General features: G+C 36.6%; 1 protein-coding gene across 8 annotated transcripts in view; it reads left to right on the top strand.

Annotated features, from left to right (window-relative positions):
* arhgef1b (Rho guanine nucleotide exchange factor (GEF) 1b) overlaps positions 1-20495 on the top strand; it is a 50801-nt gene that overhangs the window by 3244 nt on the left and 27062 nt on the right. For 6 of the 8 annotated variants that reach the window (XM_048211645.1, XM_048211646.1, XM_048211643.1 and 3 more), the window contains exons 2-5: positions 10075-10139; positions 15928-16014; positions 18150-18263; positions 19039-19137. In XM_048211645.1, coding sequence (XP_048067602.1) covers positions 10113-10139; positions 15928-16014; positions 18150-18263; positions 19039-19137 — 327 coding nt within the window. In that variant the 5' untranslated portion in view covers positions 10075-10112. Of the gene's footprint in view, positions 1-2090; positions 2175-10074; positions 10140-15927; positions 16015-18149; positions 18264-19038; positions 19138-20495 lie in introns of those variants that run through there. The other 2 variants (XM_048211644.1, XM_048211649.1) reach the window with 2 other exon arrangements.

Here is a 20495-nt window from a genome sequence, read left to right as displayed (position 1 = left end):
GTCACTGCCGATATTTCAAAGCTTGGGCATCACGTCACTTAGCACCTGTACACTGTGCAATAAGTTGCTCAGTATAAGTTGGTGTGATGTTCTTTGCTTCCAGATTTGTCATTTGGTGGATTATAACTGAAACAATAGGGGTGCCTTACCACTTCCTCTTCCTGTTCTGACATTTCTCGTCTCTCTCTCTCTCTCTCTCTGACTTTCATATAGAGAGGCAAGTACAATCTTGTCCAGAGAAATGCTACTGACTCTTTCTTTTGAAGGAATGCAGGCCATTTCATTTTGTATCACTTCTTTACCTGCCTTTTTTTCTTACTGTGTGTCTCACTTCCTCTCATACACTGTGTTGTTTTCGCTAGACACTGAGTGCTTTGTGTTTACTCCTGGAATAAAGAATAATGTCATTAGACCATAGGAATTATAGTGTGCTGCTTATGGGAAATTATATTTTGTAATAACAAGTGGCACACAGTAATTTAGAAAAATGTAAATTCAAGCATGCAAATAGATTCACTGTAAATGGGCGATATACTGATAGACACGATAAATCGGTAGAAATATGTCAGCCGGTTTGATTTTAGATAGTCTCTATCCTGATTATGATCATGTGACAAGTTTATCCTTTTCATGCATATTTAAGCCATTTTTAAACTAGCAATACCAACTGTGAGAACTAACTGAGTACTGAATTGCACTCTTTTTCAGTTTATTGTGCTTAAACTGTCAAGGGCACAAAAAAATTTGTCAAAATGCCCGTCTTAGTGAGTATATAAGCACATTTGAGAGAAAAGAAGATGCATGTCAGTATATAAGATCCGTGCATTAGGTGTTAAAGTGACAGCAGCCTAATATAAAGAAAAAGAGAAAATCACTCACTGCTCTTGACTGAATAACTTTTGCAGCTTTAAGCAACCATTTTTAATTCATGCAGTGATGATTGTGCAGTGTTTTATTACTTTATTTAGTTCCTTTAGTAGGCTATTTCTTGATAGTTTCTTGTTAATATTTCTCTTAGACCTACAGTACCTGAAAAACTTAAAGCATTTTTTTCATTTTTATCTTTGTTCTATTGTATATATTTGTCCCATTTCTCGAAATAAGTTTCTTTATTACTATTTAATTACTCATCATTCTTTACTTGTCTTCAAAAAGTTTGAGAACCTTTTACTTATATTAGTTAGGCTAAATATAGTTTTTGCTGTGGTATTGAAATAATAGAGAATTGTGAAATTTGAATGTCATCTACAATGTTGGCATCTTTACAACCTTATTTTCAGAAAAAATATGTGATTTTATATATATGTGATTATTATCATGAAATATAATTAGAATTACTATTATAGAATAGAATTACTCATATCATGATAGTAGAATTACTATTATAGAATAGAATTACTCACATGACGATATTAGACTTTGATCATATCTAATATATTGGACCCTTTTATCTTTTCATATTAAAAATTAAACGGCGTCAGGGACAGTTCACCTGGAAATTCTGTCAATTTACTCAACTTCCAAACATGCATGGAAAAAAATGTGTATATACTGCAATTCAGTGGGGTCCAATAGGGGTGGGCGATATGACCAAAGTGTATAATTCTGTTTCATGATAATGGTGTATATAATCACAATATAGATATTTTTCCTAGCAAGTTTGTGTGTATGCATGGATGTCTGTGCAGCAGGTGAGAAAATGTGAACACAGTCGAGTAGTTTCTTGTTGCAGAGGAATAAAAAAGTTGTTTTGTTGTGTGTTTTTATTGTATGGAGCTTTAAATGAGCTAATTTCGTGTTCTGTTGAGTCAAGTTTGCAAATATCGACTGAAATGAGACATCAGAAGGCCAGTGCAAACAGCAGCAGAGTGTCCCCTGTTTGTGTGTTTATGCGGTGACAAAGCTCTCACAGTGTGCTGGGGATGTGTGTATATGTGTAATGTGATGTTTTTGGCATACTTTGCTGAGGCAGCAACAGAAACTGTTGGTGTTCTCTGACCCATTAACAAAGAACCCTATGTCTTGTCATGAGTAATAGTAGTGGCGTATGTCTGGGTGGGAGGTATGTTTGTGGAAGCTGTCAGTGGATGTGTTCACAGTGTGAATTGTGCTTGTATGTTATTAGGAAGCAAAGGTGTGTGTGGACGATTTTAACTTTATCCAGATACAACCAGGTGTGTAGAAAAGTTACTTACTTGTTATATGGAAAATATAAAGCTTAAAGTGAGCTAAATATGTTTTAAAAAGCTGAAAGAGTGACAGAGATGCAGAGTTTTAAAGAGAAGGTATAACTGAGAGATATGTCTTCATATGAAAGGTAAATAGAGAGGAATGAGTAGGTCCTATTGAAACATGGAAATGGAAAGTTAAAGAAGACAGAATGAAAGAGAGATTGACTGAATTGACCAAAGAGAAACTAAAGGATTTTTGTAATAGAGCCTCTGTGAGTTGGTAGTCACTGACAGCAGAACAGGACTTTTGTTGATGTCTTTGGCTGTTGTGTCGTCTCTTGCTCCGGGCGCTGTTTTTTTTTAAAGATGGCGTGTCAAGTTAAAAGTTGTCAACTTAAAAAAAAAAAAAAAAAAAAAGTGTGTCTCAATATCCCTGTTCTTCTTCAGAATTTCGTCTGTCTTTGTCCTTCTTCTCAGTGTGGTCTGGCACAGGGAGTTGCCTGTTGTTTGCTTCAGGTACGCATTCACACTGACTGTAAATTCAAAGCGACCTGAAGTCATTCATTCATGGAGGAGCAGACCGTGATCAGTTGGATTAAGTGATCGAGTAGGAACAGCACATGATTTAATCTCACAAAAACATGATGGTGGTACTTAAATCTTGAATTGCTGAATTTTTGTATTGATCAGAGGGCATGATTTAATTGTTTAATTTTTCATAAAATTTTTCTCCTTTGTAATTTAACCATAAAAAATGAACGTCAAAGGGTTAGTTCACCCAAAAATGAAAATTCTGTCATTAATTACTCACCCTCATGTTGTTCCACACCCATAAGACCTTTGTTCATCTTTCGATAAAATCTGATGGCTCAGTGAGGCCTCCATTGCCAGCAAGATAATTAACACTTTCAATGCCCAGAAAGCTACTAAAGACATATTTAAATCAGCTCATGTGACTACAGTGGTTCAACCTTCAAGTTATGAAGCGATGATGGGCGATTTCAAAACGCTGCTTTATGGAGCTTCGTAGCTTTATGAATCTTTTGTTTCGAATCAGTGGTTCGGAGCATGTATGAAACTGCCAAAGTCACGTGATTTCAGTAAACAAGGCTTTGTTACGTCATAAGTGTTTCGAAATTTCAATGGTTCACCACTGGGGGGTGTGACTTTGGCAGTTTGATACATGCTCCGAACCACTGAATCGAAACAAAAGATTCGTAAAGCTTACGGGTGTGGAACGACATGAGGGTGAGTAATTAAAGGTGCTCTAAGTGATCCCGGGTGGAGTAACTTCCTGTTGACGTTCGAAGTGTTGTCAAACAAAATAGAGGCTAGCTAGACCCAGTCCAGACTGCACCAGTTTGTTTTTGTTGCCGTTTTCGGAGCTTGTGGCGAGTACAGAGACCGTGTTTTTTTACAGTGCGTTCAGGGGACAGGCAGCTAGCGGATAGTGAGGAGATGTTTGCTGTATGTGACAAAAAATGTTTTGGCCTAAACGCGTGACATCACTTAGAGCACCTTTAATAACAGAAATTTCATTTTTGGGTGAACTAACCCTTTAAACTGATAGCATTTTTTACTTTTGATGCAGGTTTGTGATCTTTGTGATCTTATTGTATTGAACCTAATACTTTGATTAGTATTTAATCCAATATATATACAATATATTCTATAATGCAAACACGTTTTGTTTTGTATTTAAAAAAAAAAAAATTATTTGAACTAAATTTATTATCATATAAAAAGTTTACTTTGTGTTTAAGTTCAGTTTTTTGTTTTTGAAAAATAGCACATAGCAGTACATTCTTCAATCTCTTTGTGGTGATGCATGCTGCATTTCATCAGAAACTGCACCATACACAAAATAATAGCATCAGAGTCTGTGAACAAAGTTTTATTTGTCGAAAATCACAACAACACACTATACTGCAGTACTTACTGGCAGTGATTGTGCAATAAATGCGGCATTACTGCTACATCCAGCAGTTACAATCATCACTCTTGGCAACTCCAGAGCATTTATGTTTTCACAGTATGGACTAGATAGATCCACTCAGATCTTGTCAGATTGCCTGCACTGGACACTAACTATATAGTGGATTTGCCAAGTGAATGGCATATAATCCTTGAGATATGTTCATTAGCTTGAGGCAGTTTGGATCAATGAAACAATCCGCATGGTCTTTACATTGTTTCTCTGAAGTCATCTGTGCCATATCGTCCATTTTGTTTTCGTTCATATTATTATTATTATTATTTTTAACATTTTTCCACTAATAGTCTTTGAATCGTGATAATTTTAGTTAACGGTAATTCCCTTAATTGCAACTAGGTACAATTCAAAAGAAAATGAATAGTTAAAATTGGTGGAATTATTCATCGCCATCACTGTGTTGTATGTTTGATGCAAAGGCATATGTCAGAAAATGATGTGGTGTTCCAGGATCCTTTCTCAGATGTTTGGCGGTGAGACATGATGCAGGCAGGAATCGCTGAAGAGAAACGAGTTGCAGTCAGGTTGAGTCAGATTGCCCAGGGTGGAGTGATGAACTGACAGAATGATGGATGCGGTGACAGGACTGTGGAGGGGAAAGCGAGCGAGGCTGGTGGAGGGCAGGAAAATGATTTGATGTGGGGTGATGCCAGTGTTCAGATCTGGAGTTGAGCTATGGAGTGATCACCTGTCTCCATTGAGACGACTTGTTTTGACTGAATTCTAGCATTTTCCTGTTGGTACTGGCACATTTTCAAGAGGTACAGATATAGTCATCTCTCAGACTTGACTCAAGATGGAGGTTAAAGTTGGATGATCTACCAGACTTCATAGTTGTTTCAGGGAGTGTGTTTTAGGCATATAGACTAAATGTGTTTGGCTCCGTAAAAAAGGGTGGGCTGAATCCTGGCTGCTGATCACAGTGCTGGAGCTTCCTGGCATTCCCTGCCCCTCCAGCGCTCAGCCACTGGAAACAAACGCTACATGATGTAAAGTTCCTGAATAACTGTGCTCCGTTCAGAGATGTTCAACGTGAGAACATACGTGGACACGTGTACACACTGAAACACAGATGCATACTCAGACGTTAACTCACTCTTAGACACACACAAACTCGCAGAATCCCGGTCGGCATGCCAGAGGTGGAGCAGGTCTGTTGGGCAGCCGGACAGGCCAGGTTTGTGTGCAGTCAAAGGGCTCTGTGTTTGAAGCGGGCTGATTACTCCCTGGACTCGCAGCCCACATTTGGAAACGGTTAGAGGGAGATTGCAGGCTGCCACGGCTTCTACCAATCAATTCTGCGGTGCGGCATTGGTTCGCTCGCCCAGCATTTGCACCCGTTGGACAATAGTGCCCCGCTTAGCCCCCAAACCCTATCCTTACAAGCAATATCATATGATATTGATGATAACTTTGGCAGATGTTTGCAAAAAGGGTCTTAGATAAAGAAAAAAGAAAATGTTTTTATACAATTTTCAAGAATATTTTAAAAAACAGCAAAATTTTAAACCACATCGTAGTTATTTTTTATAAAGTTAAAAACAGTAACATTTTTATAGATAAAAAAAAGTATGTATTTTAGAAAAAGTTAACTTTTGAAAGTTATGTTTTTATGCCTTGTAATTAGGGCTGCACGATTATGACAAAAATCATAATTGTCAGTTATTCCCTTGAAATTGTAATTGTCATTATTAATTATGATGATCACAATACACTAAACATAGCTTTATGCCATTGTTTGAAGCAACTTCATGCTATATTTTATGTAAAAATAAAAAGCAAGCTGAAAACACTCTTCCTGATTTTTTTTTAATTGCTTTTCTATAGCATTAAACCTCAAATGTCAACTATACATTGGTTTGGTTTCTTCTTTAAATAAAAAAGTAAACATATGCATGTAATAATAATAAGGGCTTTTGCACCATGTTGTTCTAGGAACTTATTTATAGGAACTAGCCACCAGGATGGTTCCCCCAAAAACTAATGTTCCCCTTGGGCCATTTTACTGGTTGCATTCAAACTGCCAGTACGAACTCTGAAGTGACGTAAACTGTGCTTGTTGTTGTGACTTTTATTTTGACGGCGCAACAGACTTTTATTTTACGGCATTCGCTGTCTTCATTAGTTTCCGATCTGTAGAAAGTAGACAGTGGTTAGTTGACTCTAGTAACTGATCAGAAGTACATACATACAATCATGTTTCGCTTGGTCTGTTAAAAGTCATGCTGGATTTTCTCGTTAGCGTAAGGTTGAGAGGTCCATCTATCACTGTTTTCCATGTTTCTAGAGTTAGTTCGTGGAGTAAATAATTAGGCTCTGTACACTGCTTTTTAAAAATGGCAGGTGCTAGTGTTTCGCGTTTGTTCGACAAATCAGCGTACACTTTCGTCACTGGTAGTTCCTTTTGTGCTGGGTTAGGCCTTTTACACTCTGAAGTAGTCGTGATTTGCCTCTCACAGCATAACATACTCTAAACACACCTCTTAAGCAAGCAGAATAATGTAAAGTGAATATTTTTTGTTGTAATCGCACCTTTGAACGATTACGAAATCGTGGCATCCATAATCGCGATTAAAAACTCGATTAATTGTGCAGCCCTACTTGTAATAAAAAAGCTAAAATTATCTAATATTCCAAGAGCCTTAATGACCTTTACACAAAATCATGAGGGTCTGCTCTATTACGGCCCTGTCCCAAATGCAACCCTAAGCCCTCGCAATCTTCCTCAGAGTCCGCACTTTCGTGACATAATGCCGCTTTGACTGTCGGGTAGAAGTCTGCTGCAGAGCTTGTGGGCTTGTCAATAGTGCGCATATCAGCTAGGGATGGGCATTTTTGTCAGTTTTTCATTTCGAGTACTGTTAAAAAGTACAAAATGGAGGATGAACGAAAACGAGAAGATAGAAAGTGGTAGATCTAAAGGAGGGATGCAATTGGAAAATTCAGAAGCTTGCCAACCTCACGCAACAGGCTGAAAATGTGTTTTGCCTTCCATCACAAGGGAAACACATTTGCCAGGGAACAGTGTTTCTGATTCTTATTCAGGTGCTTTTAATACTATGGATGCCTCAGATATTACAGCAGTAATAGATATACTTGAAATATGTCCTGGACAAAACATCCAGGAATTGGCATTTTAAGAAATGTAGTGAAATGGGTCTTGATTACCTTTAAGTGTGTTCAGAACGCATGCCTCCGGGTTATTCCAGGCAACGTTTACGTCTATTAGCAATGATGGGAAGTTGGGGCTATAGAAAGAAAGCAGGAGGAGATGAAAGTGCACAGCAGGGTAAATAACAAGCTTTTAACCCTTCCTTTTTTTGGAATTAATGGTGTTTCAAGCATTCTTACTATACTTGGGAATAGAGAGTTGAAGGAAGTAGGAGGTTTGTTTATGTGTGTAAAGAATGTTTTGTCACAGTTTTCCACAAAAAAATTAAGCATCACCACCATTTTCAACATTGATGATAATATTAAGATATATTTCTTGAGCACCAAATCATCATATTAGAATGATTTCTGAAGGATCATGTGACACTGAAGACTGCAGTGAAGATGCTGAAAGTTCAGCTTTGCCATCACAGAAATAACTTACATTTAAATGTACATTACCTAGATAAAGGAGAAAATGGGAGGGAGAATGTGTGATGTTTTTTCGAGGTTAACACCTCTCAGTCACACATCCTTACAGTCCTTTGCTCTAAACATTGTCACACTGTTTATTCCTTCCTCCCTCTCTCTATTTCTCTCTTTGCACTTTACGCTCACATGGTCAGTGAGGCCACATGCCTGTACACCGCCCTTCCTCTGCTCTTATTGGAACGACTGAGAGAAGCTCAGAGATCTCTAATCTCCTGCAGTATTGAAATACCACACAGTCCAGAGAGAATCAGAGAGAGAGAGAGTGCAGTCATTACATACTTTTGAGGAGATAGCCCTCATTAACCCCACCTGTAACACCCCAGTGGCTCCACGCTCTCATTCTGAGTTAAACTGAGATGAAACACACTGTCTTTAGCCACCATGCAGATCTTCATCTCTTCCTTGAAGAGTCTTGCTGATTGATCTTGACAGCTGTTGAGATGATTTATTAAAAGCTGTGGGTGTATTTAAATGTCTTTTAGGTTGTCATTTATCAAAATCGCATTTTAGCATGTAATACTGATAGTTCATGAAGAGTCCTGTCTTGAGTAATGCTTGTGATGTCTAGAACAGTTATGACTTTTATCATTTTTCTACCCACTTTTTTTTATCTGTCAGTGCCTCTTTCCTCTCTTATCCTACATCATTGTTTTCACTGGACTTGTTTTGCTCAAATAAGGTTACAGCTCAAACAAGTTTATTTCGCTGCTTTCATATGCATTCATGAATGACTTCATCTATTGTCGGTTTTCTTGCTAGCTCTTCCTCTTTCTATTATTATTTTTACTATTCCGCTGATGTCATGATGTTTCTCTTTGTGACAGAGACAAAGTCTCAAAAAAAAAAAAAGAGAGAGAAAGCATCATCATCTGTCTTGCACTTTATATGCTTTCCATCAATTGGATACAAAATAGAGCTTGAAACAAAAATGCTTTTCTTTTCTCACAGTGAAAGGAGATTCTTCACCTTCATAAAATGTTGATTGCAACCTCAGGAGGTCAAACTCATATTATATGAGTTGTTTTAATTTTTTCTAAATTTTCTAAATCCAAAGTGTCTAAATAGTTTAAATTTTTTTCAAATTTAACAGAATTTCTAAATTAGATTTTAAACATATTTTTACATTTTTTTTGCTACAATAATTTTAGAGTTGAGAAGGTCAAGACCTCTGATGTGGGGCAGACCAAAATCTGTTGGGGATTAATTTTAAATTTGTCTAAATCTAACATTTGTAATAGTTCTCACTACAAATGAAAACATATTTGTGCCTATAATGCTTTAAAACAATAATGGGACACCGAAGTGTACCCTATTTGTGGAAGGTGCCATAAATCTTTTCACCTTTCTCTTTTATGTGTCATATACTTGTGTGTGTTTGTCCCTCCTTGTCTTTTTCCTTTGTTTTATGCTCTCTGTTACTCTGAACATGACTTTTTGCAGACAGGTTGACAGAAAATGGCTCTGATCGTTTCCTGAGGAAATTACACCCACTTCCTCCCTCTCTCTCTCTGTCTCTCTTTCTGTCTCTCTTGTCTCTTTATGCTTGCCTGCACTGTAGACGCAGCTTTTTGGAAAGCTTTGAAGATCTCAGAGACTTGGCTGATTAAAGCAACTGATAAAACCCGAACACAAACACTGCTCCATTAGCAGTTATTTTAGGCCTTTGCTATCACACTGCTCCAGTGCAGAGGACAAGGCCATTGTCCCAACAGCTGCATACGGTAGTCTGGTATGCAAAGACATCCCCCTGTTATCTGCTTTTTTTTGTCTGAAAGTTAGTGCACTTTCACTCCCGAAACTCAATGCAGTACAGTACCCCAATGCCAGTATTGATGCTCATTGAGATTAGATCATAAGAAGCCTTTGTTTTATATCAGAGAATGAGTAGACAAACACATTAGCAGCGAACAAACCTTTTAAAAATCTCTTCTGCGGTAAAGATCTCGTATCTATTATTCTGAAGGCAGAGGATAAGGAACACAAATAAACTGAACTATAGATCTTTTGACCACTGAGAAATTAAGTCACTGTTATTCATTCAAAACCATCCTCATTGATAGGCTGTACAGTATCTGGCTCTAGTTTTTCCACATGGTTCTATCTGTTATTGATTTATTGGCTGGTCCTGATGTTGTTGTTCTCCATTCTGTATACTTGGATCGCCCAGTCTGCTTTGTTGCTGGCAGTATGTTTGTATGTGCTCTGATTTGTGTTGTCTTGTTGACAAAGGATGCCATTCTAGCTATTCATGATGGCTTGTCTTTGCAGGACCTCGGTTAACCAGTGTTGGTGTAAACTACGACAGCATGGATTATGAAGACGCCCAAAATGGGGTAAAGGCATCTGAAGTTCCTCATATTTGTTTGTTTCCATTTGTTCTTGATGTTTTTATAAGTAACCTGCATCTGATTTGATAACAAAGATGGCGTAATCACAGTTTCCACTGTTATTACCAAACTAGAGCAAGAGTTTTCAAGGTGGGGTTTCAGGGAGCCTCAATGGGTGCCAGGGAATCTGTGGGGGGAAGAAAACACATTAAAGGTCCCGTTTTTCGTGGTTTTTGAAGCTTTGATTGTGTTTATAGTGTGCAATATAACATGTATTCATGTTTTGCGTGTAAAAAAACACAGTATTTTTCACATAATTTACTTATCTGTATACCGCTGTTTCCACGGTCATAAAAACGGCCTGATGACTTCCTTGTTCTATGAAGTCCCTCCTTCAGAAATACGTAACGAGTTCTGATTGTGCCAGCGGTTCCTGTGTTGTGATTCGACAGCTCTGAGCGCACCGTGCCCGGAAAAGTCACGCCTCTTACCATAACGTGGAGATGCATGCGCTCAGTGTTATTTTAAACATGTCTTTAATTTTACCCTATCAATTTGAGCCTGAATCAGACCCGGTGATTGGACTGCGGGATGAAAATAACAGCGTTTCGATGACGTGGCGACAAACACACTCTACAAACGCAACTCTTGTGTATTCCTGTGGGCGGAGGTTAGTCAAAAAACTGTTTTAGTGACGTCATTAAAGAAGGAAGTAGAGGGATGTAGTCCAAACTGGCCGTTCGATGTAGGCGACTTCTGTTAAATAAAATATTTCGCTTGGCTTTGAACTTTGAGCTTTAAAATTTTACAGATTTTATTTACTCTAACAACAACATTACACACTAACTAAAGTTTGAAACATGGGATCACGAAGAACGGGACCTTTTAAATAGGGATGTCCAGATCCGATCACGCGATCGGAAATCGGGCCCGATCACGTGGTTTCAGACTCGATCGGAATCGGACGTTACCTCCCGATCAGGACTCGGATATATATGTATTGGGGTGCAACGGTTCTCTGTAAAAAATCGAACCGTACGGTTCTCCACTTACGGTTCGGTACGCACTTGCACCGCGGTCCATCTCGAATGAAGACGCATCTATTGGTTAATATGGTTTGTTTAAAATAGCAACGTGGGAAACAGACAGACAGAGTTCAGATAATGTATATTTCAGTCGATGGATGCGCAAAACGTTACAACAACAATAATCAGAAAGCGTGGACAAAACAGTTAGTCTTTGTAAACTGTTAACTGCGAGTACCGTCTGCTCTAATGTCCAGTCATTTACGCCGTCATCGCCGTTGATAGCGCGGGCGCAGGTGAGACCTGAACAGCACACGCTGCTATCTGTGTTTAAACTAAACTAATTTAAGCCTTGCTGATTTAAACCTTCAAGAACAAAACGCGAAAGAGAACTCGCACGCGCTGTGAGAAGATTTGTGTGCGCTCATCCGAAGCGCGCACACGCTTATTTCAGTCAGCGCGCAAATACTGAGTTCTCGTTCAAGTCTTGCGCTTCAGCGGACAAATTCATACAAAAATTATGTCAACATGCCCGTCTTAGCGAGTATCCTAGCAAACATAGTCGGTTATGTCTTAAGTGAACGTATATTAGTCGAGAAAGAAAGGCACATGTGTAACAGTATATGTACTGGATCGTGCATGTCCTATAGGGAAAAAAACTATTCCTGCTGCCTGTTTTTAATGTTAAATCAAACAACAAATAACAAAGAAATCACTCACTGCTCTTGACTGAATAGTTTTTGTAACTTCAATAATGATTAATCTTTATTTATTTTATACAGTAAAGATAATATGCAGTGTTATTTTATATTTGATTACTTTATCCATTTTCTGTACGTGAAAACTACTGTTAGATACCTGAAAAACCTGAAAAGCACTGTTCCTGGATCTGTTTTTTCGCTCTTCTTTATTCTTTTTTATGTATTATATCAGTATCGGATCGGGACTCGGTATCGGTAGATACTCAAAATCAAATGACTCGGACTTGAGGGCAAAAAAACGTGATCGGGACATCCCTACTTTTAAATCTTAAATATTAATATTAATCAAGATGAATCATTTCTTTTTACTTTAGTACAATGAAAATATAAATGTACATTTTTATGTTCTAATGTTTTTTATTTTTTAATATTCACATAACTGACTTACTGGGACAGATTCAGAAATATTTATAATATTTATATTCAGAAATATTTATATACCTATGTATAAATGTACATAAGTACATTTGTTTACCATAAACACAAAACTGTGCATTATTGTGAAATTAATGAACTTTTATATGACCTATTACACTTTTCTTTTCTTTGACCTTAATGACAATAAGTAGATGGACTATGCCTCTTGTATTTGAGTACACAGATTATTGAATCCATTTGTACATGAAATGCGTATTATCGAAGGGGTAGTAACAGTAGTAGTTTTATTTGTGTTATTAGATCAAATTCACATCAGATTATGGACAATGAATACACTAAAACACAAAAGCATACACTGTCTGACATTTACAGCTGCTGCCGAGACGCAAATGTTTCTGGATGCTTAATAAAATCAGGAATGTGTGCTGTAGTAGGTGGGGCGACACAGCTGACTCTTCTCTGAGTGTCTTGTGCAATGAGTTACACTTCTCCATATTCTCACCAGCCTGAAGGAGGTCTGACCTTTCTGAGGGAGTTTATTAGAGTCTGGGAAGTACAATGGTAAAGCCTTAAATGTAGCAGTCTAACAGAGATGCACTGTAAACCAGAATAAGTTGGCAAAACTCAATTACATAATTTTTTAAGTTAAGAAATTCAAAGATTAAGTAAGCAGAACTGGCAGATTTTAATTGCTCTTAACTTGAAATGTTTGAGTAAATTAATTAATGCATTCATGCATTTAACTTAAAATTATCATGTAATCTCAATTTATGTTATTAGTAGTGGAAATTTATAACTAGCTAATTTAGCAAATGCTAACTGGTAACACAATTCTTTGATAACATTAGCATAGTATAGCAATTGCTGAAAGTGTACTGCATTATAGAACATTTATCATATACCTGTTCTCAAACTAAGCTCATGCTCCACTCGTCACCATAATGATAACCCCCCCAAAAAACCCATGTAACAGAAACTCTGCTAAATTGGGATAGAAAAGCATTAAACATTACTAAATCCCTCTCTTAACATTAATCTTGAATAAAACTTAATTTGAGCATTTTTTGTCTCCCTTTTGAGTGTCATGGCAAAGCATACTGGGAAATAGAAATCCCAGCCCAGTTTCAGGTAAATTTAAGTTTGTCTAAATTAAAAGAAACAAGTTCATTGAACTAAAAAAATTAAACAATTCAGATTACTTCAAATGCGTCAGTTTCGTGAACTCAAAAGAAAAAAGAAAGTTCTAAGTATTCATAGAAGTTAATTTGATTGAACTAATTTGTTTAATTTTAGTTTTCCCTACTCAAACCATTATGGTTTACAGCAGTAGTTCTCAAACTTTTTTTCCCAGTGGGCCGCACTATGGTCCAAGTGCATATGTCACGGGCTGCATATCATTTACATATGACGGCACCAATGAAAACCAATCAGATTTAATGTTGTGGTATTAGCAAATATTATTATTATTATACCTAGATGTTGCACACACAGAAGAGGCAGTGCTTTCTGGTGGCACATACAGTATTTTATTTCTGTCACACTCTGCAAAATCAGCAAATACTATAAGAAATTAATTTTTGTTTCACATTGTGTTGAAATGGCTGTAAGTGTGACTTCTTCATATCAAAGTGAAACTCTCTTGTTCAATAAACTCACGTTACACAATCCCCTGATATACAGTATGTCACAGAAAATGAGAACAATGTATTCCACCAAATAAAAACTTACTGACATTAGCATTACAGTAATGCTCATTGAACATACACAAGATCTATATAAACACTTTAAGTAGCCTAACTTTTTAACAACGGCATCGTAACAGTCACCAAACAATGATAGAAAGTTATATAGGCCACAAACGCCTTAATAAGCTGTTACTCAACTCTTTTTACAAACAACATTGAGCGCATTATAATTACAATCTCTGATGATATGAAGAATTCTGTCACATCGCAATCCCTCCGCGGGTGCGCCGTTATTTTTTACATCAGAGTACATCAAAGTACATCAAACAAACACATCGAATTCACGTCTTTTGACATTGTATGTTTTGCATATGCCAAGTACTTTACTACAGAGCAAACAAAGGCTACCCATCTTGCTCATTGAAACGAACTGATTCTTCCATTCTTCTTACCTTCGCTACTGATGCTACGACTCTTCTTGTTTGCAATGTGTTCCTTCATTGGTATGTTCCTCATTTCGTTTTTCTGCTCTAATAACAAATTTGTCCATTTTATTCCCTAAATGTACAAAAATAATGGCTACTATTGGAATTCTGCCAAAGTGCACGCTTGTGTTTGTTAACTGGGTATAGTAGGTCTGTGCATGTCTGAAAATAATACATGATCACCAAAATGATTTTATATGACAAAAAAAAAAACCCATTATAGTTCAAACTTAAATTCAATTTAATTTAAAAACAAAAATAAATGGTAAAACTGGAATTTATTTTTTAATTGTGTTCAGCATATCGTGGGTCACATTTGCATTTGTGACAGGCCGCGGGTTGAGAACCACTGGTTTACAGTGTATGGGACTCTATCAGACTCCCTTTCTGTAGTGAATCTTGGTTCATATTACATTGTCACACCAGTAGGGGCAACAAGTAACAGACTTATGAGTGAGTCACTGAATCATTCATCAAGCGATTTGTTCAAAAACATTGATTTATTCAGAAACCACTACTGCTACTCTGGCTTGAGCAAATGTTGATCCTGCATTGGCCTTGTTTGTGTATCTCTCTTTGCTTAAGGGGAAAGTTCACCCAAAAATGAACATTATGTCATCATTATTTTTCCAAACCAGTATAACTTTCTTCTGATACAGGTCATACCGGTTTGTAACGGCATAGGAGTGAGTAAATGATGACACAATGTTCATGTTTGGGGTACTATCCTTTTAAATGTTTAGTAAACATCTGAGATTAAAACGTTTACTCTGAGAAACCATTAGCTCAATTTGTGCTTGTAGTATCACAATTGCTTTTTTGTTTCTAATGAAGTAAACACTGTTAGTCTGTTGAATTGCTGGAGTTTGACTTGTACAGGGATTTTCAGCCTCTTTCCATTGAGTAATTATTGCACAACAGCGACAGAGGAAATTTGTTCCTAACAGCTCTCACAGTAGAACACTGTTACATTTACAGCCATTGGCCAGATGCATTGTTTATTGACTATTCTTCTGATTCAATTTAGTTTCTTATCAACAGGTAGAAAGAAATAGAAATATGATCGCAGTTTAACCTGATGTTACCTTGTGTGAAAGAATGAGCTTCATTTAGGTGGTGGAGTAAGAATGTTAATTCACTCTCCTCCATGTTTAAATGTTCTCCATGGCTCCCTGAGCTCCAGTTCAGAGCATGAATCTTTTAATTTAGCCTCAAGTCAGAATATTTGTGCCAGCTACTTAATGTTTTCAATTCTTCTCCTTTAATTAGAAATAATCTCATAGGCAGTATAATGTTTCACGCAACATGTAACATTTGCTAATAAGGGCTTTGTTTTTTGTCATTTTTATAGTGTGGTGGAGGGAATTGTTCTTCTTTTTTATTATTGTGTGAAGTACTGTGTAGATTATTTCTATTAATGCTTTCCTGGTAATGCTAATCTCATCTTTCTCTCTCCACAGCGTGTGCCGTCAGGTGCTCAGAGTTCAAATCCAGCCATGAGTATAATTGGAGCAGAGGATGAAGACTTTGAGAATGATGAGCAACCTGTGAGTGATACATTAGCTCAGAACTAGTAGGGATGGGAATGGTAAAGATTCTGCTTCCTTAATGATTCTTTTATTTGAGGTATAAATATTTGGAATATGCGTTAAATTGATCAAAACTGACAGTAAAGAAATGTACACTGCCTGGCCAAAAAAAAGTCGCTGTTTGGATTTTAATAGGCAAATACTTAAGAATATATGAATGGATCATTATTACAGTGATTAGTATGTTTCTAGCATGTTATGTTTGGCAACGGTTCTTTTAACCCTTAAAGATGGAGTGTGTCGCTTTTAATTTCTTAAACAACCATGTAGGAAGACACATCATGACCATATTCCAGGATGACCATGTCAAGATTCACCAGGGTTAAAACTGTGAAAGAATAGTTCCGAAATAAACCAAAAATTGATGCACCTCTTAATGGAAATAACATCACAACATTTATTTTTATCGAGAGGTGCATCAGTTTTTTGGTCAAGATCTTGTATTGACAATGCAAGAGGTGAGCACTCTGTAAAGTCTCCTCCAGCACATCCCAAAAACTTACACTGAGGTTAAGGTCAGTGCCAATTCATGTGTGAAAATGATTCTTCATGCTCCCTCCCAACAATTCATTCACAATTTGAGCCTGATGAATCTTGACATTGTCATCTTGGAATATGGCCATGATATATCTTAATACATGGTTGTTTAAGAAATTAAAAGCTACACACTCCATCTTTTAGGGTTAAAAGAACCGTTGCCAAACATTTAACATGCTAGAAAAATAATAATCACTGTAATAGTGATCCATCCATAGACTCCTAAGTATTTGCCTATTAAAATCCAAACAGTGACTTTTTTTTGGCTGGGCAGTGTATGTTACAAAACATTTCTATTTCCAAATTAATCCTGCTCTTTTAAACTTTCTGTTGATCAAAGAATCATTTATGATGGTTTCCTTAAAGCTGCAGTTAACAATTATCCAAAATCAATTTTTGAGCAAGTACATAACCAGCCAGTGTTCAAAAACTATCTCCTTACCATAGCCCAATTCACAACGGTAAGCTTGTAATAATGTTTCCTAATCCGGATGGTACTGGTGGGTTTCTGCAGGAAATTCAAGCATGCAGCTGTTCGTCTTTGCGTCATTGCATCACGTCTGTTTATATAGAGAAGGAGTCCCAGCTAGTGTAGTAGGCTAAATGGCATGTGAGGATGCTACAGGCGGCAGATCATTTATAGTCTTTTCTCACAGCAGCTGCAATAATTAAACTTATCATTTTGATGGCGCATTGTAATCCAGAAAGGCCCAAATGACAATCATCAGTGACAACTTGTGATTCACCCGTAGTTAAAAGCAAAAGACTTCGGACTGCGGAGTGGCTACAGAAATTGAAATCTTCAGGTGATGCTAATATACACTAAGTACTAGGGCTGGGTAAAAAAAATATAGATTTCTTGATTTTAATCGATTCTCATTTTTATGAACTGTTATCGATACTTAAATCCCAAGAATTGATTAGTCTAGTCTGTTTTCAGTTGATGAATGAACAGAACACGTAGCGCACCTGCCACTACTTACATGTTCAGATGACATTTTCTCAATTCTTATTTTGGTCTTACTTCCAAGATGTAGAATCTGTGATTCTGAAGTACGGTATCCACACCTGTGTGGTGACTTGACAGCAAACATTAGATTAATCCGCGCTGAGGAGCCATGCCGATGCACAACTCAAAGATGATAATTCCACAAATAACTGCAATTGCAGGTTTCAAACAGAGATGGCGACAAAGAGGCAAAACTTACAGACTGCAGCTTTAAACATATTAAGCAGCAGAACTGTTTTAACATTGATAATCAGCATATTAGAATGATTTTTGAAGGATCATGTGACTGGAGTAATGATGCTGAAAATTCAGCTTTGCCATCAGCTTTGGAATGAATTGCATTTTAAAATATATTAAAATAGAAAACAGTTATTTTAAATTGTAATGATATTTCAAAGTATTACTATTTTTACTGTATTTTGGATTAAATAAATGCAGCCTTTGTAAGCATAAGAGACTTCTCTCAAAAACATGAAATAAAATATATTTATGTATTTTTTTGTTGTTGTTTTTTTAAATATATTTCTGTAATCACTTTTCTTCTCAGATGGTGGATGATCAGTGCAGTCACTTTAACAGCATTGAACTGTTGAAGTCCAGGCCAACCCACCTGCTGGTCTTCATTCATCATGTCATGTTACAGTTTGACTGTGCTCCTGTGGTGAGGAATTACAGAATGTGTGCCAGTTTATTTTTGTCAGTCCGCATGCATGCGCTTACATTAATATATGAGGCTCTTTGTGTTTCTTACATTATCTCTTGTTCAGATCTGAATGTTGTCTGTGTTTAGGGGGTGGGGTGTCATGTATGTATTAGTATTTAGATAAAGCCCTTTTCATGTGATTAAAGCATGAGTATTTCTTCCTTTGTTTGGCATGCAGCCAATGTGATCTACCCCAGGTACCGTCTCCCAAACCCAAATCCTTCATGTCTTTCTTCATTTAACCTAAAAAAAAAAAAAAATGTTCAGATAGAATACATCTCACAGATGTTAATGTTCAGATGAAAAATCTAAATTAGTAGGAGCATAACCATTCATTAAGTTTGTGATTTAGTGGTCAGGGGAAAAATTGAAGGTGGACATCTTTCCCTATATTGTTTTCCTTTTGTGCACCTTTAATGTATTATTGAGTTGGACCAGTTATGTTTGGTTTCAGATCCAACGGGTTCTATGTTGTGTTCATTAATTTTAGATTGGTCCATTTGTCCCTGTCATCTCTCCTGATACACTTTTCTCACTGCTCTAAAAGAGACTCTGAAATTTTAAAATTCTCAATTGCCTCTCCATTCAGTCAGTAAAGTCCAGGTTAACGTATAGGTTAACGTAGCACACATCACTATTCCTCTATTTTTGGTGTCTAAATCTGTCAGTTTTGTTATTCTTGTTTTTCTTTAATCTCCCTCCTTTGTTCTCTCTCTCTTTTCCCCTGTCCTAGCTATGCTACCTTCATGCTGACCTCTTCAAGAACTTCAGTTCCAAAGACACAAAGAAGCACTTTGGGGAATTCTACAACACTTTCCTTGAAAAAGGAGCGGTATGTGAACAAGAAGAGTTTTAGGCATTCAGCTGTCAAGTTTGTATATCTCTTTACAAGTTTTCCTTTGTTCTGTCACACTTTTCAGTCCGCCCTTCATTTTACTGTCCACGTTTTTGTTAGACCCCCTAAAGGAATGCTGGGTATTTTTTTTTTTAAGCTTTATTTTATTTATCAAAACAGATGATCTGCTGTCCGTCAATCTTATCTTTGAGCTTGTTGTCTTTCAGAGTGGTGAAATTGTTTTTGTTCGTTGTTTTCTGAAATAGGCAGATTAACTTGAAATCATATGTGGAACATATAGTGGAAAAAAACAAGAGTTTTGTAATGCAAAATGGTAGTTGACACATAACTATCTCATGTCCGTGTCATTCCTTGTCGTTTTATTTATCAATTTTTTTTAAAATGCATTTATAATTCATAAAGAGTCATTTTTAAAAATAAATTTTTAAAAAGTCAAATTTTCCATGTAACCTTTTAATTATTATATGGTCATAAACAGCATGAATAATAGTTATAAAATAATTCACAATAAGCTGGTTAAAATGATTTTAGGCTATGATTTTATAAGCATATGGCTTGTAATTTGCATTAAAGTGACTGAAATCTTTGTCTAATTAGGCTGTATTGCATTTACAGTGATGAGATTTGGGTTTTTTTTCCCAAGTGGGTTTTATTTTGCAGTAAAATGAGTGAATAACAAGTGCTTTTTCATTTCATCATTGGTAGGAGTGAATTTTTATGGTTCTTTATGACTATTTTGAATACCCCTAATATAGTCATTAGAGATGAACAGTATGATACCCAGTTCTTTCTTTTATTTCTCATGATACTGTATATCAGGTCATTTCCCGGCTCATCTATTTCTCCCCAAATCCATCTCTGTTTAGACTTGTTTTTGTCTTTGTCCTTTCCCCCCAGTCTGTCTGCATATCCCTTCTGTCCAATGTAACATTTTCTTGGTGTGTTCTTTATCCTTCTTTTAGACATGTTCTCCTTTTCTGTCTCATCTTAGTGTTTGTCCGACCCTAACTTCCTGCTTTGGGTCATGGGAATGACCCCCCCTGATGAATGACTGTTTTGTTTTTTGTTTTTCATGTTTTTAAGTTGTGTCTTTTTTCTTTTTTTCTATTGGATATTTTACTCTCTGCACATTTCTTTGAGATGACATCAAGGCCGTGGACCTGTAGATTGAGTTGGAAACTAAATGAAAGAAAATAGTGAATAACAAATATCTGGTTATTTAGATTGTTGTGACCTCTGGTGGTGCTGTGCTGAATTACATTCTACACTGGAGGGCAAAAACATGAACTTTTGAATATTCTAATTATTAATATATTGCAATAGTATTTTATTTA

Source organism: Megalobrama amblycephala, linkage group LG13, assembly GCF_018812025.1.
Source record: "Megalobrama amblycephala isolate DHTTF-2021 linkage group LG13, ASM1881202v1, whole genome shotgun sequence".
Taxonomy (NCBI): Eukaryota; Metazoa; Chordata; class Actinopteri; order Cypriniformes; family Xenocyprididae; genus Megalobrama; species Megalobrama amblycephala.
The sequence above is the reverse complement of the archived record's forward strand: the minus strand, read 5'-3'. Positions and strand labels throughout refer to the sequence as shown.